General features: G+C 57.9%; 6 protein-coding genes across 6 annotated transcripts; 2 read left to right on the top strand and 4 right to left on the bottom strand.

The window, feature by feature from the left end:
* Window positions 1–203: 203 nt before the first annotated feature.
* Window positions 204–1,875, top strand: LY79DRAFT_517033 (flavin monooxygenase-like protein; the record flags this gene model as incomplete). The annotated part of the gene is made up of 4 exons (XM_060554883.1): window positions 204–243; window positions 305–979; window positions 1,037–1,686; window positions 1,765–1,875. 4 exons carry the CDS (start codon window positions 204–206, stop codon window positions 1,873–1,875), a joined length of 1,476 nt encoding a protein of 491 aa, XP_060413402.1.
* Window positions 1,876–2,626: 751 nt separating this feature from the next.
* LY79DRAFT_230127 (armadillo-type protein) lies at window positions 2,627–6,519 on the bottom strand. Its single transcript, XM_060551671.1, has 3 exons — window positions 6,373–6,519; window positions 3,850–6,142; window positions 2,627–3,638 (listed from the first exon to the last, which is right to left on the bottom strand). The coding sequence occupies exons 1-3, from the start codon at window positions 6,416–6,418 to the stop codon at window positions 2,765–2,767; spliced, it is 3,213 nt and encodes a 1,070-aa protein (XP_060413401.1). The 5' UTR covers window positions 6,419–6,519; the 3' UTR covers window positions 2,627–2,764.
* Window positions 6,520–8,010: 1,491 nt separating this feature from the next.
* On the bottom strand, window positions 8,011–8,541 carry LY79DRAFT_516791 (cerato-platanin; the record flags this gene model as incomplete). The annotated part of the gene is made up of 2 exons (XM_060554860.1): window positions 8,011–8,187; window positions 8,311–8,541. 2 exons carry the CDS (start codon window positions 8,539–8,541, stop codon window positions 8,011–8,013), a joined length of 408 nt encoding a protein of 135 aa, XP_060413400.1.
* A 2,611-nt stretch (window positions 8,542–11,152) lies between these two features.
* Window positions 11,153–12,370, top strand: LY79DRAFT_516841 (homoserine kinase; the record flags this gene model as incomplete). The annotated part of the gene is made up of 3 exons (XM_060554863.1): window positions 11,153–11,582; window positions 11,650–11,948; window positions 12,020–12,370. The coding sequence occupies 3 exons, from the start codon at window positions 11,153–11,155 to the stop codon at window positions 12,368–12,370; spliced, it is 1,080 nt and encodes a 359-aa protein (XP_060413399.1).
* Window positions 12,257–14,065, bottom strand: LY79DRAFT_230011 (PfkB family carbohydrate kinase). The gene is made up of 3 exons (XM_060551670.1): window positions 13,721–14,065; window positions 13,399–13,593; window positions 12,257–13,332 (listed from the first exon to the last, which is right to left on the bottom strand). The coding sequence occupies exons 1-3, from the start codon at window positions 13,866–13,868 to the stop codon at window positions 12,581–12,583; spliced, it is 1,095 nt and encodes a 364-aa protein (XP_060413398.1). The 5' UTR covers window positions 13,869–14,065; the 3' UTR covers window positions 12,257–12,580.
* A 164-nt stretch (window positions 14,066–14,229) lies between these two features.
* On the bottom strand, window positions 14,230–14,568 carry LY79DRAFT_670267 (uncharacterized protein; the record flags this gene model as incomplete). The annotated part of the gene is made up of 2 exons (XM_060563760.1): window positions 14,230–14,391; window positions 14,515–14,568. 2 exons carry the CDS (start codon window positions 14,566–14,568, stop codon window positions 14,230–14,232), a joined length of 216 nt encoding a protein of 71 aa, XP_060413397.1.
* Window positions 14,569–16,201: the final 1,633 nt, after the last annotated feature.

Below are 16,201 nucleotides of genomic sequence, written 5' to 3'. Positions count from 1 at the left end.
GCGCCTGACTCTATTTGATACGTGGGCCAATGACCAGGCAGTAAACGAGTGATATTGCCATGCAGACCGCAAGTATGCCTGTCAGCACTACTCCTGAAAAGAGTCGTCAGCCTGTCATACATGATATAAGTCAAAGGCCCCCGCGAAGAATGCCGCCTGCTGCTGTAATCGTTCGTTCTGCACGCTATCACCCACGGACGAGGATGGCATCGCAAAGCAAGCGCGTCGCCATCATCGGCGCAGGTAAGTCTCGACCGGCTTCGAGCCCGGGAAGTCAGACGCTAAACGCTGTTTGCGCATCCAGGCCCCAGCGGTCTCGCGGCGATCAAGGAATGCCTCGCCGCCGGGCTGACGGTGCAATGCTTCGAGCGGGCCCACGCCCTGGGCGGCCAATGGCTCTATGAACCGGCGCCGACGGCAGACACCCACTCGTCCGTCTACGCCGGGGTCATCCTCAACAGCTCGCGCGCCATCTCGGGCTTCAGCGACTTCCCCATCGACCCGGCGCGGTACCCGATATACTACTCCCACAGGTTGCATCTGAGGTACCTGAACGAGTACGCGGCGCACTTCGGCCTGGAGAAGCACGTTCGGTTCAACACCTCGGTAGTCGGGTGCGTGCAGCGCCCCGACGGCGGGTGGGAGGTCAGAGTGCGCAGCGGCAGCTCGGGAGGCGACGACGGGGAGGAGGTCCTGACGTTCGACGCAGTCGTGTCCGGGAACGGGCCCTCGAGCAAGCCCGTCGTTCCTGAATACGAAGGGAGGGAGCGGTTCAAGGGCGAGGTGCTGCACAGTCACTATTACCGCATCCCAAGCGCCTTTGAGGGAAAGAAGGTCGTGGTCGTCGGGCTGGGGTCGTCCGCCGTCGACATCGCGTGCGAAGTCGCCCCCCTGGCCAAAGAGCTCACCATCGTCAACCGCCGCGGGGGGTGGGTGCTCCCCCGGTTTCTGTTCGGGAAGCCGCCCGAGGCATGGGATAGTGGGTTTCTCTCGTGGAGATCTCGGGACGGTCCCGTCCGCTGACAAACTGCAACAGGCCGCGCCAGCCAGTGGCTTCCAGCAAGCGTGCAGGAGTACCTCTTCCAGGTGGTCGTGGGACACGCCGACGGCAAGATGCCGGCAGAGCTCCAGCCGGATCACGGTATCACCAGCCAGCTCATCACCATCAGGAGCGACTTCGTGGAGAAGCTGCGGACGGGCGTGCTCTCGTTCCGCCGGTCGACGATCGCGTCCTTCACCGAGACGGGCGTCCTCCTCGCGGACGGGACCGCCATCGACGCCGACGCGGTGATACTAGCCACGGGGTACCGCATCTTCGACCAGCCGCACCTGCCCCCCGGCGTGCTGGCGAGCCAGGACATGCCGGCGCCTCACGTGGACCTGTACAAGATGGTCGTCCCGCCGCGCTGCAGGGGCCTCTATGTCCTGGGGCAGACCGAGCAGGCCGGGCCCGCCAACGGGGTCGCCGAGGCGCAGGCGCGGTTCGTCGCGGCCGTCATCGCGGGTAAGGTGCGGCTCCCGGGCGAGGAGGAGATGATGCGCGACGTCCGCGCCTTCCGGCGCTGGCAGCGGGCGCGCCTGATCGACTCGGAGCGGCACGCCGTGTGTGTCGAGTACGTGCCCTACGTCGACGGCCTGCTGGCGCCGCTCGGGGCCGTCCCGTCGTTCCGGAAGCTCCTCGGCCGGGTGTTCACGAGCGGGCACCCGCTGCGCGCGCTGAGGGTCCTCTCCGCCGTCATCTTCGGCGTCGCGGCCCCCGCGCAGTGGAGGCTCTTCGGCGAGGGGAGCGCCGCCGAGTTGGCCGAGGAAACGCTCTTCAGGACCGGCGCGGATGCCGAGGAGCTGAGCGAGGGAGAGAAGGCCGTCCTCCTCTGAGATATTGCCTGTAGCGATAGTGGAAAGCGAGCAGGGTGTGGTTTGGGGGGACTTTGTGTTGTGTAGTGTTGTTGTGGTCTATTCACAGCTCCGCCACGACCCAGAGCAACTAGGGTTCCAAGCCTGGCTATAGTGCAAAACTTCTCTGATCAGAGAGCCTCCAAGGTCTGATGAGAGAAGGGCAAGCTTAGCACGAGGCAAAAAGACCGGCTCCAGTTCGGATTCCAAGAAGAAGAAGCATACGCAAGTGTGTTGTTCTATTTTAATTATCTATGGTGGTCTGATAGTTTAAAGGGAATTCCAAGTGATCTGTCTAAACAACGGAGGCAATATTCCCCATCCCCAACTCCAACAGCCATAGTGCTCTCTGAAAAGGATGCCACCAAGGTCAAAATCTGCCTCGCACAACGTGAAAGGTTGATCTCGGTGACGGTTTCACGCTCCGGGTTGCTTTGCTCGTCGGTGCTGTCGGTTTACATGTAGCCTTCCCGACCCCCGCTACGTGTTTCCTAATAGAATAGGCGGATGTTGGGACCACCGTACGACTGGTGGAGATGCTCAAAAGGCCGGACTTATTCAGGGCGCAGGACGTGCCCATGTTGGAGGAATTCATCTGACGTGTCTACTACATCAACACAGCGAGCTTTTTCCATTGGTATAGGCAACGTGTTTAAAACATGACAAAAAAAAAGTTGATAGAGCATTGGGAATCGTCCAGGAATCCTACCCTGGTAAGTCTACGAACCTATCTACAGACTTTTGAAAAAAATGGGGGTCTCGTCCACTCATCACTCATTAACAGCCCATTGGGGGCAACACAAAACTTTTTCTCCGTTCACCAATCTCTCTCTCCCCCCGCTCTCCTCTCCAGAACATACTGAACGACGATCTAGTGGAGCAGCGAGACAAGCTTCTGGATGAGCTGGCGGGTCTCGGGCTCGAGCTGCTCCTCGGGCGGGCTGAGGACGGACTGCAGGATTGGCAGGATCTTGGGGGTGAGGTTGCCGACGGTGGGGTTCTGCTGGTCGTACAGCTTGGCGATGGCCTGGTAGATGGGGGCGTTCTCCTCGTAGTCCTCCTGGAGGGGCAGGACGCCGACGACGGCGGGCAGGACGCGCTCGACGAACTCGGGGTTGGGGTTGCGGAGGATCATGCGGGAGATGCAGCCGGAGACGTTGTCGACCATGCGGGACTCCTTGACCTGCAGGAGAGGCTCGAGCTTCTCCAGGATGGCGGGGTACTGGGGGATGGTCTTGTCGGTGGACTGGGAGTTGAAGATGAGCTGGCCGATGGCGTAGGCGGCGTTGGACTTGGCGAGGGAGTCCGGATCGGTCAGGCGGTGAGCAAGGACAGGCAGGAGGGAGTCGGTGAAAGGAGTGACGGCCTCGCCCATGTATTTGATGGCCTCGGCGATGACGCCGACGGCGGTGGAGCGCTCGAGAGCCTCCTGGGAGCTGGCGAACTTGAGGATGGGCTTCTCAAAGATCTTCCACATCTCGGCGAAGTCGCCGCCGAGGGCGGTGGCGAGGCCGAGGACGACGTCGAGGGCGGTGTCGATGACGAGCCAGTCGAACTCGGAAGAGCCCTCGGCCTCCTGCTCCTCCTCCTCGTCGCCCAGGTCCTGCTGGCAGGGGTGGGAGCGGGTGATGAGGGTGCCCAGGATGGTGATGCTCTCCTTGAGCAGATCATCGTGGGTGAGGATGGAGGGGCCGCAGGCCTTGAGGGTGGCGGCGACGTTGCGGTTGATCTCGGTGATGACGCTCCTGAGAGTAAAATCGTTAGTATGAGTGTCCAACGAAACAAACAGTCATCATGAAACATCAAGTTGCCCAATGGGTCAGACGTGATCAAACGTGTTCTCAGCAACCGCACACTTTGTGTGCGTCTGAGTGAGCTGGGTATAACGCGAGTTGCTCATCCTTTTAGGGCGGGGAAATTTGGGGGAGATGAAGAAAGAAACTGCGTGAAACATACCGTTCCGTGTCCTCTTGCCAGACGCCCTTGGTGGCGTCGACGACCATCTGGCCGAGGTTGAGGATGACCTCGTCGGGCTGCTGCTTGGGGGGGAAGCCAGCCTGCCACTTGGTGCCGGTCGACTCCTCAAAGAGCTGCCAGACACGAGCATAGGAGCGCCAGAGGGTGGAGATGGCGGCCTTGCGGGCACCGTCGTAGGGGTGCTCGGCCAGGGGGGCGACCTTGCCCATGGCGTCGCCGAGGTACTGCCTGATGGCATCGGCGCCGCAAGAGTGGGTGATGACGTCGCCGAGGACCTCGAGAGCGATTTCCTGCTCGAGGGCAACGGCGGTGACACCGGCGAAGTCGTCGAGGTCCTCCCAGTCGGCGTCCATGTCCTCCTCGTCATCCTCGTCAACGGCCTTGAAGTTGAGCTTCTTGCCGCCGGAGAGGAGCAGACCCTCGGGGATGTCCTCCTCCTTGAGGCCGGGGATGGAGACAGACTCCTCCTCGAGCTCGAGGCAGTCGAAGAGTCCCTTGAAGACGCCGGGGAGGAAGTGAGCGAACTCGCTGCCGTAGACCTTGGACAAAGAGGCCCAGAGGATGAAGCTGGTCTCCTTGAGGCGCGCGTTGTCGAGGCTGAGGGCCTCCTCGCTGGCCTTCATGAGGTCCATGACGTAGGGCTGGAACTCCTGAGCGCCGACAGCATCGGCGATGCGGCCCATGGAGTCGCAGACGGACGAGCGGAGAGCGAGGGCCTCCTCGCTGTCCTTGATGGTGACGTACTGACCGAGGGCGCCCATAACCTCCTTGAAGTAGGGCTTGAACTGCTCGCCGCCGAGGGCGGAGGCGATGGCGCCGATGGCACCGGCAGCGGCGGCCTTGACGGCGAAGTCGTCGTGGCCGAGAAGCTTGCCCATGGGCACAATCAGCTTGGGGCCGAACTCCTTGATCAGCTCGTCGTCGAGACCCTCGCCGATGAGGGAGTCGAGAGCACCGCAGGCAGCACGAATGATCCTGACACCCTGCTTGTCGGAGGAGCCGGAAACAGCCTCGAGGTTGGTGAGGAGGGCGCCGATGAGCTCACGGTGCTGGGGGGAGAGCTCGTCGGCCATCTCGTCGGCGAGGTGGATGAGGCCGACGAGGGCGGCGTGGCGGACAGAGGCGTCCTGGTCGTTCAGGAGCTGGAGAACGACGGGCAGCAGAGGCTGGAGCTGGGTGGCGATGAAGTCGGGAGCGCCCTCGGCGGCAGTGCCGAGAGAGAGGATGGCGGACTTGCGGTGACCGGGGTTGGGGTTCTGGGCGAACTGGGTGAACTGCTCAAGAAGGGGCACGATGACCTGGCGGGGAGGCAGGTCGCTGGCCAGCTGGTCGATGAGAGACAGAGCGGTCCTGGCGGGAGAGTTGTCGTCGTCCTCGTCGTCGGTGTCGATCTCGGTGACGACCTGCATGCTCTTGACCATGAGCAGGGCGCCCATGTCCTTCATGGCCTGGAGCTTCATGCGACGGTAGCGGGCGCACTGGCTGAGGAAAGCCAGGGCCTGCGAGCGGGCGTCCTCCTCGACCTCGGTGTTGACGGCAAGGTCGATCATGAAGTGGATCAGGTCCTTGAGGTGGGCAGCGAGGAAGGCGGAGTCGTAGGCCAGGAAGGACTGGAAGACCTCGAAAATGTCCCTGTACTGGTCGTCGTTGCCCTCAGAGATGGCGTTCTTGAGGATCTCGACCATGGGCTGGACGAGCTGCTGGATGAGGTTCAGGCTCTGGGTGTCCTCCTCGGGGTCGACGAGCATCAGCAGAGCGCCGACGGACTTGACGGAGCTCAGGCGGACATCGGCGCTGGCAGGGTCGACGATGGTCTTCTGGACGAGGCCGAGGAGCTGCTGGGTCTGCTCGGCGAAGTGGGTGGGGTCGTTCTCGAGGAGAGCGAAGAGAATGTAGGAGCCGACCTCGCGGTGGGCGACGTTGTCCGAGGTGTTCAGGGAGAGGACTCCGCGAACAAAGTCCTGGCCCTCGCCATCCTCGAGGTCGAGGCCAACGGCGCAGGCCAGAAGACGCGACTTGGAGTGGCGCGAAGAGGCGGACTGGTCGTTCAGAATGCTCTCCAAAATGTGCTTCTTGGCCAGCTCACGCTTGTCAGCAGCGAGCTTGGACCAGTGTCTGGGCGTCAGGCGCAGAGCCTGGACGGAGGCCAGCTGACGGATGGCGGCGTCATCGTGGGAGATGGTGATCTCGATGAGGAGGAGAAGAGACTCGGGCTGGGAGTAGTAGTTCTTCTGCAGCTCGGCCGTGACGGCCTTGACCTTTTCGGTGTCGGCTGGAGAGAGGAAAGCAGGTTAGCAAGATATATAACTCCCGAGTTTGCCTGGTTCCGGAGGATGTCAAGAGGGAGGGAAGGGAGGGAAAAAAGCGACGTATGATAAATAGGCGAGAGCCACAAAGCTAAAAGAAGCGAAAGCGAGGAAATGAAGGAGGCTGGCTTTTGACTGGGTTTGCTGCCGGGGTGGCACAGGGCGACGGAGGCGTGGAAGGGGGGAGAAAACTCACGGATCTGGCTCGCTTGGAGCAGCTGGACCAAGTTTCCTTTGTCCATCTTGTGTTATATTTTGGGGGTATCTCGTCGTCCTCCTTCGCGCAAAAAAAAGAAGAAGAAAAGACAAGAGGGAGGGAGGTGAGAAAAGGAAAGGAAGAAAAATAGGACTCGGGCGACGATTTTTAACCCAGAACAGAAGGGGAAGGAAAAAAAAAACCAGGACGGGGTTTGTCGGCCAGACGTGCTATTGATGCCCGAACCACCTATGACAGCGCCGCGGCTCTCGAGGACAAATAATATTGGGAAGGTAAAATGAATAAAGCAAAATAAGGGGACAAAAAGTCACCAAAGTGACCCTGAACCACACAAATTCTAGGGGACCAGCGTGAAAATTTCGAGATGAGCCCCGCCACGTCAGATAAGATAACGAATAATTTACAGCCGTTCTGGAAGAAAATTTCCTGCAAGGCGGGGTTTATGTCCAGGTACCCCTCCTCAAGCAGAATTTGCTACCTACAGGTAGGTACGGTACGTACCTCTCTCTGCCCCTCCATTCACGTGTACCCGAATGCCAATCCCGCCTTCTTTACTTCTTCAGGGAGCACTTTTTTTTTCCCCTTTTCTTTTCTTTCCAATCGCAGATTAATGTCTTGGGAAGCTTCCGATTCCTACATAGCTACTGTCAACGCTAGGCGGCCAAAGTAGCTCTCTGGCACTTGCCTTGTTGGGACCAGGGGCAGGACGGACGGACGGACGGACGGACAGACAGCCACCCATCATCTGCCACTGATCTCATTGCGCAGCAGGCCATGAACTACCCGCAAAACCTGTCCCGTCCCGTCTTTGCCACATATGAAACCCGAGTACGCTGTATACCCAGTCAATATCATGCTAAGAAGGACAATCTCCCTGTCCTGTTCTGTGCTGTGCTGTCCCAGTAACACACGCGACATGTCCCTATGTACAGGTATAGGGGAGGAGGAGGAGGAGGGGAGGGAGCCTACCCTGGAAGCAGAAGCTCTGCCATGGGACTATGCAGAATTTTGCGAGGTCTTGCCGCATGAATTGTGGGCTCGGGCTGGTTTCAAGACAAGTCTCATGCCGACCTCGAGTCCTCACCGACACTTGCCGCCGCCCGGGTCGGTGCCCCACTCCGGACCTTATCTCCAACTCGGTATCTGTATCCACAATTAATCCGGGTTTCGGGGCTGGCTGCGGTGCTCCGGACAGTCTCAAAGACGTGGACCTGTGCAGGAGGCGCTTTCGAAGCCGGGTGTCTGAAGTCATTCACCGGGTAATCTATATCGATACGCAACTAAGTCCTGATGCACTGTACTTACCTTGAAGCCAAACCACAAACCTATTGTTTTCATATGTCGAGGTAAATCGCAAGTAAAGGGGCTTTGTTGTCGTTTGCAAGATGATCGAAAGTTCCAGGTCTGGCCATGACAATAAGCCAGGCCGCATTATGATTTAGTGTTTTTCTAAGGAATGTATCGTAATATGCATATGCCAAATGATTGAACAGCGCCGGTTCCATGCAATGTCGAATGCCCGTCATTAACCCCCGCTATTGATAAGCCCAATTACCCCGTTTGTCGCATCGTGACCATGGTCGTCTTTGTTTCTCTCCCCGTCTTCCTGTCGGCCATTTACAGACCACAGGCAACCTGGGTGGCCTGGACGTCGATGCGGCCGAGCTGGGCAGCCTGGCCGTTGGTCAATTCGTTCATGGCGCCGAGGGCGATGTTGAAGCCGGAGCTGACGTGGTCGATGACGAGCACGTTGATGCTCTTGCCGTTGTAGGTGAGCTGCCAGCAAGTGCCGCACTGAAGGAGAAGTGTTAGTCCCGTGGCCTTTTTACTGGAAGAGACAACAAACGGTTGTTGTTGTTTTTTTTTCTCCCTCTCCTTGTCTCGAAAAATACGAGAGGGGAAGGAAGGTCAACTTACGTTGGGGGAGTTCCAGCCGCCGACGACGTCGGCGCCGCCGATGTGGGGGAAGCCGGCGACCTGGCCCTGGTTCTGCCAGCCGTACTTGGTGATAAGCCCGTTGGCGCCGTCGGAGCAGGAGACGGAGGTCAGGGAGCGGGAGCCGTCGTCGTAGCCGGTGTCGTAGGAGAGGGAGACGGCGGCGGCGGCGGCGACGGAGGAGAGGAAGGTGATAAGGCCGGAGAGCTGCATGTTGGCTGAGGTGTGCGCGTTTGTGTGTTTGAGGGCGGCGAGAGTGGTGTTTGTAGAGGGGAGCTCGAAGGCCTTGGAGTTGGAAAAGTTGTAAGTGGTGGTTGAGGAGGTTGATGGAGAGGAAGCTGATGAGGATGAAGGCTAACAATGAGATTCCAGACGAGGCGAGAGAAGTGAGTCTCTTTATACAAACAACTTGGACATCCCATTGCTCCATCACCAGTTGCGAGCCGAGGCGTGACAGGTCCTCCCCTGCGGTAAACGGAGAAAAACACAAACGAAGGCACCAATGACGTTGTGACCCCTCGGGCAAAAACGAGAGAGCATCATGTTACAACATGACCGGCGCAGGGACCCGGGGCCCAGCTTGGCGCGAGTGCCCCATCCTGCATATCACGTCGTATGGGGCGACTGCCGGAATGGGCGCAGGCCTCACTATTCCTCCGGTTCGTATTTGCGGGTGAGAGTCGAGAGTTGGGAGGCGGACAAAGCCCGATACCACCCTGCCCAGGAAGGCTGGGGAATGCGCAGCGCCGATGACAGATCTGGGTATCAATGTGGGGAAGAGAGAGAGAGAGAGTGTGTGTGTGTGTGTGTGGATGCCTGTGTGCTACGATAAACCGTGAAGGAAGAAGCGAGCATCTCTGCTCGTATTCACTAGCCTCCCAGATCCCTGGCCCGGCGTTGGTACCCGTTTGTCTTTGGAGAAGGGAATGGGAGGAGAGAGAATGTTCGTTTCCTCCCGTCATGCTGCTGTTTTTAGCATCAAAAGACCGCTAGGGTCGGTTCGGGGTTAGCGGCCGTAGCCAGCGAGCGCAGAACGGGACATCAGCAGACTCAATCAAGCACTGCCGCAGTAGGCGGGATATCCATCCGTAACTTTCTAAACTGCCTACCTAGTCGAGGTCTTATGGCTGTCGATCTCGTTTGATTCATTCAGAGAACCTCCTCCCCGTGTGCCTCTTTTTTTGTTTCTTTGGTTTTTTTTTTTCTTCTCCTCCAACACAGATCTTGTTTCTTCCCTCTTTTTTTTTGTTTTTCCCCACACCTGTAGGTGGGTCCCCTTCCTTGGCGGAAAGGCGGGCCAGCACCAGTCAGGTGGTCTTTCTTCGTGTTCGCGGAGAGACGAGAGACGGAGAGTGGGCGTCTCTCGGCCGACGCATGCATCTGATTGTCGCCCTGTTTGTTGCTGCCGCTTTCCAACCTCTTGCCCTGCCTCATCATCCGTTCGAGAACTCGATCCTCTCGAGCCTCAAGAGTGGCCAAGAATGAGGCTAGCGGCTGTGGCGAACGCCCATTGTCCTTCCTCCACATCCTGTCACCATTCCTACATGCGTAACTGAGTAGGCGACCACGATAGGAGGAGACCAATAGACGTGACTGCGCTTCTTCACGCTGACCGATCGCGGCGTCGGGCAACGTTGCAAGCGCCCAAGCGCGGATCGGCGGTCGGTCAGACTGACTAGTGATGTTACCTGACTACGGTTCGTCCGATGCATCCGCAACTCGCCGCTTCCCACCGGCCGAGAATAGACTCGGAACTCTGTCGAGTGGCAGCTCCTTGAGCATTACATAGTAGGTGTCGACTGTCTGCCGACATGGACCGACCAACAGGCATCCGCATGATAGACGGTGGAGCTCGCGGAACACGCCAGAACACGAGCTCTAGTCTCGTTTCCCCCCGCTTGCCTCGATCTTGGAAGCGGTGTACGATGGTCGCCTCGAGAACCTGTCGGGTCCCAAGAGTCGTTGCATCCAGAAGTGATACTCTGGGGAAATAGTCGCTCATAAAGGGGATCCGCAGAGTTGCGTGCATGTGCAACCTTACGAGAGATCGCCAACTGAACTCGTCAGGGTCGGACAGTCGTATTTGATGTCTTGGCGCGAGAATGCATGGAATCCCATTTGACGTCAGGGCCGCCATGCCCGCCCTTCCTATGGTTGAATTGGCCAGCGTTGTAAAGCAGTCGTATCATCAACCTCGTCAAGGCCTCTGAGCATGAGGTGTGGTCGGAAGAATAGGCCACCATTGGCAAGAGCCTCGAGCCGAGAAAAGCGTAGAAGGAGGGTTGAGGGAAACCTGTGCGAAGATAAGATAAGAAGGCTGCGGGCAGCATCACGCACGCATTGGCCAATGCAAGGCTTAGAAGGCCACCCCGCACTCGACCAGGTAAGAATGTACCTAGATAATTTTACCTACCTACCTAATCTAGGTACCTACCTCCTCCTCCCTACTGATGCGAATAGGGCTGCCCCCCCACCACCACAACGGCTCAGCCGCTGAGACGCTCCGGTCATCGGGGTGACCTCAAATTTTTGAGTCAGGAACAACATCAGTCGGGTATCGCGTGATAGGCTCTCACTTTCGCTCACAGTTCCCCGCCCTTTTTACAGTCGAGCTCATTATCATCTTATTCAGAAGTTAGACTTTCATACGACTGAATCGCCAAATCTGCCTCAATTGCTTTCGTCATCGGCCGCTTGCCTCCGTGCCTTACCCCTCCTTTCACCTACCTCATCATCGTACGGCCGGTCTCCCCCCCCCCCGGCTCCCCTACTAGTCTACCCCCCCCCCCCCCTCCCTCATCACGACTTACACCGCCTGCCCGTCATGACCAAGGAGACGTTCGTGATCAAGACGCCCTCGTCCTCCGCCAACATTGGCCCGGGCTTCGACGTCATCGGCCTCGCCCTGTCCGTCTACCTTGAGCTCCACGTCACCGTCGACCGCTCCCGGACGGCCTCCTCGGAGCCCCTCAACTGCCGCCTCACCTACGAGGGCCAGGGTGAGGGCACCGACGACATCAGCCTCGACCCCTCCGTCAACCTCATCACACGCGTCGCCCTCTACGTCCTGCGCTGCCACGGCCAGCGCATGTTCCCCGTCGAGACCCATGTCCACATCAAGAACCCCATCCCCCTCGGCCGTGGCCTCGGCAGCTCCGGCTCCGCCGTCGTCGCCGGCGTCATGCTCGGCAAGGAGGTCGGCCACCTCGACCACCTCGACCTCGACAGGCTCTTTGACTTTTGCCTGATGATTGGTGAGTCCCACCCCGTCCCGCGCCCGCGCGCGCCTTGTCGTCCATGCTCACGCAGGAAACCCCACAGAGAGACACCCCGACAACGTTGGCGCCTCGCTGTACGGCGGCTTCGTCGGCACCTACCTTCGCCCCCTGAAGCCCGAGGACGTCCAGCGCATCGAGATCCCCCTGAGCGAGGTCCTGCCCGCCCCGGCCGGCGGCGTCGACACCGGCGAGACCCCGCCCGAGCCGCCCCACGGCATCGGCCACCACATCAAGTTCCCTTGGGCCAAGGAGATCAAGGCCATCGCTATCATCCCCGACTTCCAGGTCCCCACCCACCTCGCCCGCGAGGTCCTGCCGCCTCACTACACACGTCCCGATGTTGTAAGTGGCCATTCCCCCCCCTCTCGCCCCTTCTGACTCCGTCACTCATCTCCGGCTGACTCCCAACGCAGACCTTCAACATGCAGAGAATAGCCCTTCTTCCCGTGGCCCTTGGCACCTCCCCGCCCGACCCGGAACTCATCCACCTCGCCATGCAGGACAAAATCCACCAGCCCTACCGCCAGACCCTGATCCCGGGCCTGGGCCAGGTCGTCGAGAGCATGTCGCCCAGCACGCAGCCGGGTTTCCTCGGCGTGTGCCTGTCTGGCGCTGGCCCCACCATCCTGGCGCTCGCCACGAGCAACTTTGAGGAGATTGCCGAGAGGATCATCAAGATCCTCAAGGAGAACAATGCCGACAAGAATGTCGGCTGCCAATGGAAGGTCCTGGAGCCCGCTGAGGGCACGCAGGTCATCCGGTGAACAGGGGGTCATGAGAGTCGTTTGTTTTTGGAAAGGAAGGGACATGGAAAGGAAGGGACAAAAAAGGGGGGGTTCTTGTTTCGGAGAAGAACATTATAGAGGTTGGGAATTCTAGAAACTCCTTATGATACCCACATGACCACCGGGATCCTCGTGACGATACGGTCCCGGTTCTCTCTATGCGCGTCGTGTACTCGGGCTCGTCGGCGGTCACGTCGCCACCTTGGCCTTGTACTTCTCGAGCCTGTCCTCGAAGCGCTCTCCGTTCCAGACCTCTTTACCGTTGACCACCTCCTTCTTGGGCGGCCCGATCTGCTCGATCACGAAACTGGCCGCGACGGCACCCCACGCGGATGCCAGGGCATCGTCCCCCGTCTTCGCGAAGGCGACCGCGAATGCGCCGAGGAAGGCGTTGCCGGCGCCCGTGGGGTCGACGACCTTGGGCGAGCCGTAATCGTGGAACGGGGGCCGCCACACGGGGCTGCCACCCCGGCGAACGGTCAGGCAGCCTTGGTCGCCGCACCTGATGACCGTGATTCTCCTGTCGGACGTGTCGGGGGCGGAGGGGCCGCCCGGGAGGTCCTCGCCGCCACCGCCTCCGCCGCCTCTGGCGAGCCGGACGGCAAAGACCTCGACCAGCGCTCTGTTGTAAGGGATCCCCGGACCCTCCTCCACGCCCATCATGCGCAGCAGCTCGTGGTCGTTTGGCGAGCAGACGTCCGACCAGCCAACGGCTCGCATGTGGTCGTCCTCCCTGTCGGAGATGCCGATGGGCGAGGGCTCCCATGCGACCAAGGGGTGAGGGCTGTCGGCGCCTGCACGGCGCGCCATAAGGGCCGAGACATGTCGCTCGAGGTCCTCGGGCGTCGCCAGGACATGGACGACCGACGACTCGAGGAGCGAGGCCGGAAGCCGGTCCACGGTTGGGTGGAGAGGGGGCGTGGTGTACCGGAACGTTTTCTCTGCCCATCACCGTCAACACGCGCTCTGCGTCAATGAAAAAAGAAAAAGAAAGGGGGGGGACGGACTCCCAAAAGCGTCATTCTCGTACTCCAAGAGGCCCCTGGTCGAGCGTGCACCGGGCACCTGTTCCAGGTGCACGCTGACGCCCCATTCCTCGATTTTTTCCCTTACCGAGAAAGGGAAGTCGGACCCGGCCGTGATGAGGCAGCAAACGGTCGCGGACTCGTCCTGCGGGACGGCGAGGCGGGCGCCGAGAGTACCTGTTCACTCAGACGTGGCTCAGCAATGCGCCCCAGGTCTCGGCGGGCAGTTGGGGGGGAGGAAGATCCCCAAAACAGGCTTAGAAAGAGAGGGCAAGGGGAGCAAGCAAGTAGGTAGGGCATGTACCGTAGAAACCGGAGCCGCCGGGGATGTCGCGGAGGATCCTGCCGTCCGGGAAGCGAATCTCATCGAGGACGACCATCCCGAGCGATACGAAAGCCAGAGCCGGCGCGGGGAGTGGGTCCGGAGGAATTCGGGGCGTGGGTGCGGTCATGATTGGGCTGGCACGCGCAGGAATCACGTATAGACTCGTGCATCAAAGGGAAGGGGGGCGGTTGTGACTTGTTGAGCCCGAAGTGAGGACTCACACTCTCCACAAATAACCCCTCCCCGTCAATTGTGGACGAAGAGGAACGCAACCTGATTGGATCGCCGGCGTCGCGAGAGCATCGTCGTGCCGGCGGAATGCAAAAGCGAATTTGTTCCCTCTTCCCGCGCTGCGACAAAACGGTAGGGAAGGCATGCGATTCGGTAACTGAGGTCTCGCTGGGGCCGTGTATAAGACCGCTGTCGAGTGCACTCCCTTTAGAAACACAGCCTTCTAGCTGTACCGGACCGGAAGCCTCATTGCAGCGCTACCGGTTTTTCTGTGGGTTGAGCGTGACAGCGGTCCGGTGGTAGATACCGCTTTCCGAATCTAATCCAACTTTTGCGAAGAAGGGCCCGATGTTGTCGGGCTTGACAAAGCTGCTGAAATGGCCTATCGCGATGATGGCATCCCATACGTCAGGAGACTTCTAGGTGAGGGCCGAATCAGTAATAAGCACGATGGCTGGGGGCGAGTTCTGTTGTAGGAGGTTGAGGGCACTGGCTTGCTCTTTAGCCTATTGGATGTTTGCCTTTTCTAGGAGTTGACTAACCAGGCTGGCATATGTCACTTCAAGAGAAGGGTTGTAGTTTAATGAGACGGCCATGACGAAGGCCTTCGATTGGGTTGTGGCACTTATGATGGTGATGTGAAATGAATGCGTCTTTATTGTTTAGGCCTTTATTGAGGGATGAGACTACGGGAGGTAAGTATTACATTCCTAGGTGATTATGTAAGGGCTGCGTATATAAGTATATATACGCTTACAGTTCATTAGCTGCATTGCGTCGTGCTGCTGCTGCTTGCTTTGTCCTGGCTAATTAGCTGCCCTGAAGTAATAGGAGGGCTCATATAATATGTAAGATTCGTTAGTGGTTTTGGGGTGGGATATGGACTAAATCTAGCTATATACCTAACCTTGGTACGTACGGATAATCTATTACAAAAGCAACCCCATCACTAGTTGTAAACATGCATACACTAAGGGGCTGCACCTGTATTACCGCGCTGTGTGGTATACAGGCTGCTAATAGACTGATAGACTTTATACTATTATTGAACCCCCATAACTTATAAGGAAGCCAACTACTGACATCAGTACCGAGGGCCCCTAGTCCTCTGACTGTATTCTGCGACTTGGAGACAAAATGCAATTGGCTCATTATATTGCTTTCATTACTTATAGTTTCAAAAGACTTTCAGAGATAGCGTCAGCTTGTATTGAGGAGCCGTTAAGCCAGTAGTGGCTTCTCATACGACTTAATTGTAACAAGGTGCAAGGAACTGAGAAAGTTGAAAGTATACAGGGTCTACTTTGGGTTCTAGAGGGCTACACAAGTGGAGGTATGTTGGCTATTGTACTTAACGTTAGACAACAGCTGAATTAGAAATTTGTTTATAGAAACGCTGTACTACGGTTTTCTTTTTAACAATGTACTAAACATTAGGAAAAGTTGAATCTTGAAGAGATTAATGCCACTCCAAGACCTTGAACCATCATATTAGAGTAGCAACAGATATTACTTAAAGTTGACTTATGTTGTAGTGGCTTTAGAACCTTGAGAATCGAGGGAAATTAACACCGATTTGCGCAAGCGTATTAATTCCAGCTTCAGGCTATGATACAAAAGCTCACTTCAGAAAAAGGGGTTTCTTATCTGCTCTGGTGGAGTTAAGGGCACGCCTTCCTCTTCCGTTAGTTCCTAGTTCTGTTGCGATACCTAGAGGCATGTATAACCCAGGAACTTTCACGGGACAGATTCGGGCGTGTTTACCAGTGTCACAACAGGGCCTGTCGTCCGTCAGCCATGATCCTGGGGTCGTACTACTCTTCTCCGTCTTGGTTCCTGCAGGAGAAACTGTGTTTCCACGCTCGATACATTTCAGTGGTATAGAGATGTTCGGGTAAGAGTTTGGATGATTAGATAGACTTACTAAATAGCGTGTGTCATTATGACTTGTGTTGGGAATGACAGCGCCATTCATATACACAGGAAGCTAGGTAGATCACAGTCCTACGTATAGGTCGTCAAACCGGACAGAAGCCAAGAGATCACGGCAAAATGGCTGTCGCACTACTGACCGATAAAGAGCCTATTATAAGTGCCTGCCAGCAGAAAAGCTTAGATCACGGACTAATTCGCTATCAATACTTTTTTTGGTGTGCGCACAGCAGAGGACTTAGGAATGTTAGCCTAGATCCCCTCCCTAGTCTAAGAACGCAGCCGGATTCACCTATT

The sequence above is a fragment of the Colletotrichum navitas genome (genome assembly GCF_030913465.1).
Source record: "Colletotrichum navitas strain CBS 125086 chromosome Unknown LY79scaffold_35, whole genome shotgun sequence".
Classification (NCBI taxonomy): Eukaryota; Fungi; Ascomycota; class Sordariomycetes; order Glomerellales; family Glomerellaceae; genus Colletotrichum; species Colletotrichum navitas.
Note: the sequence above shows the minus strand (reverse complement) of the source record. Positions and strands in the feature narration are given on the sequence as shown.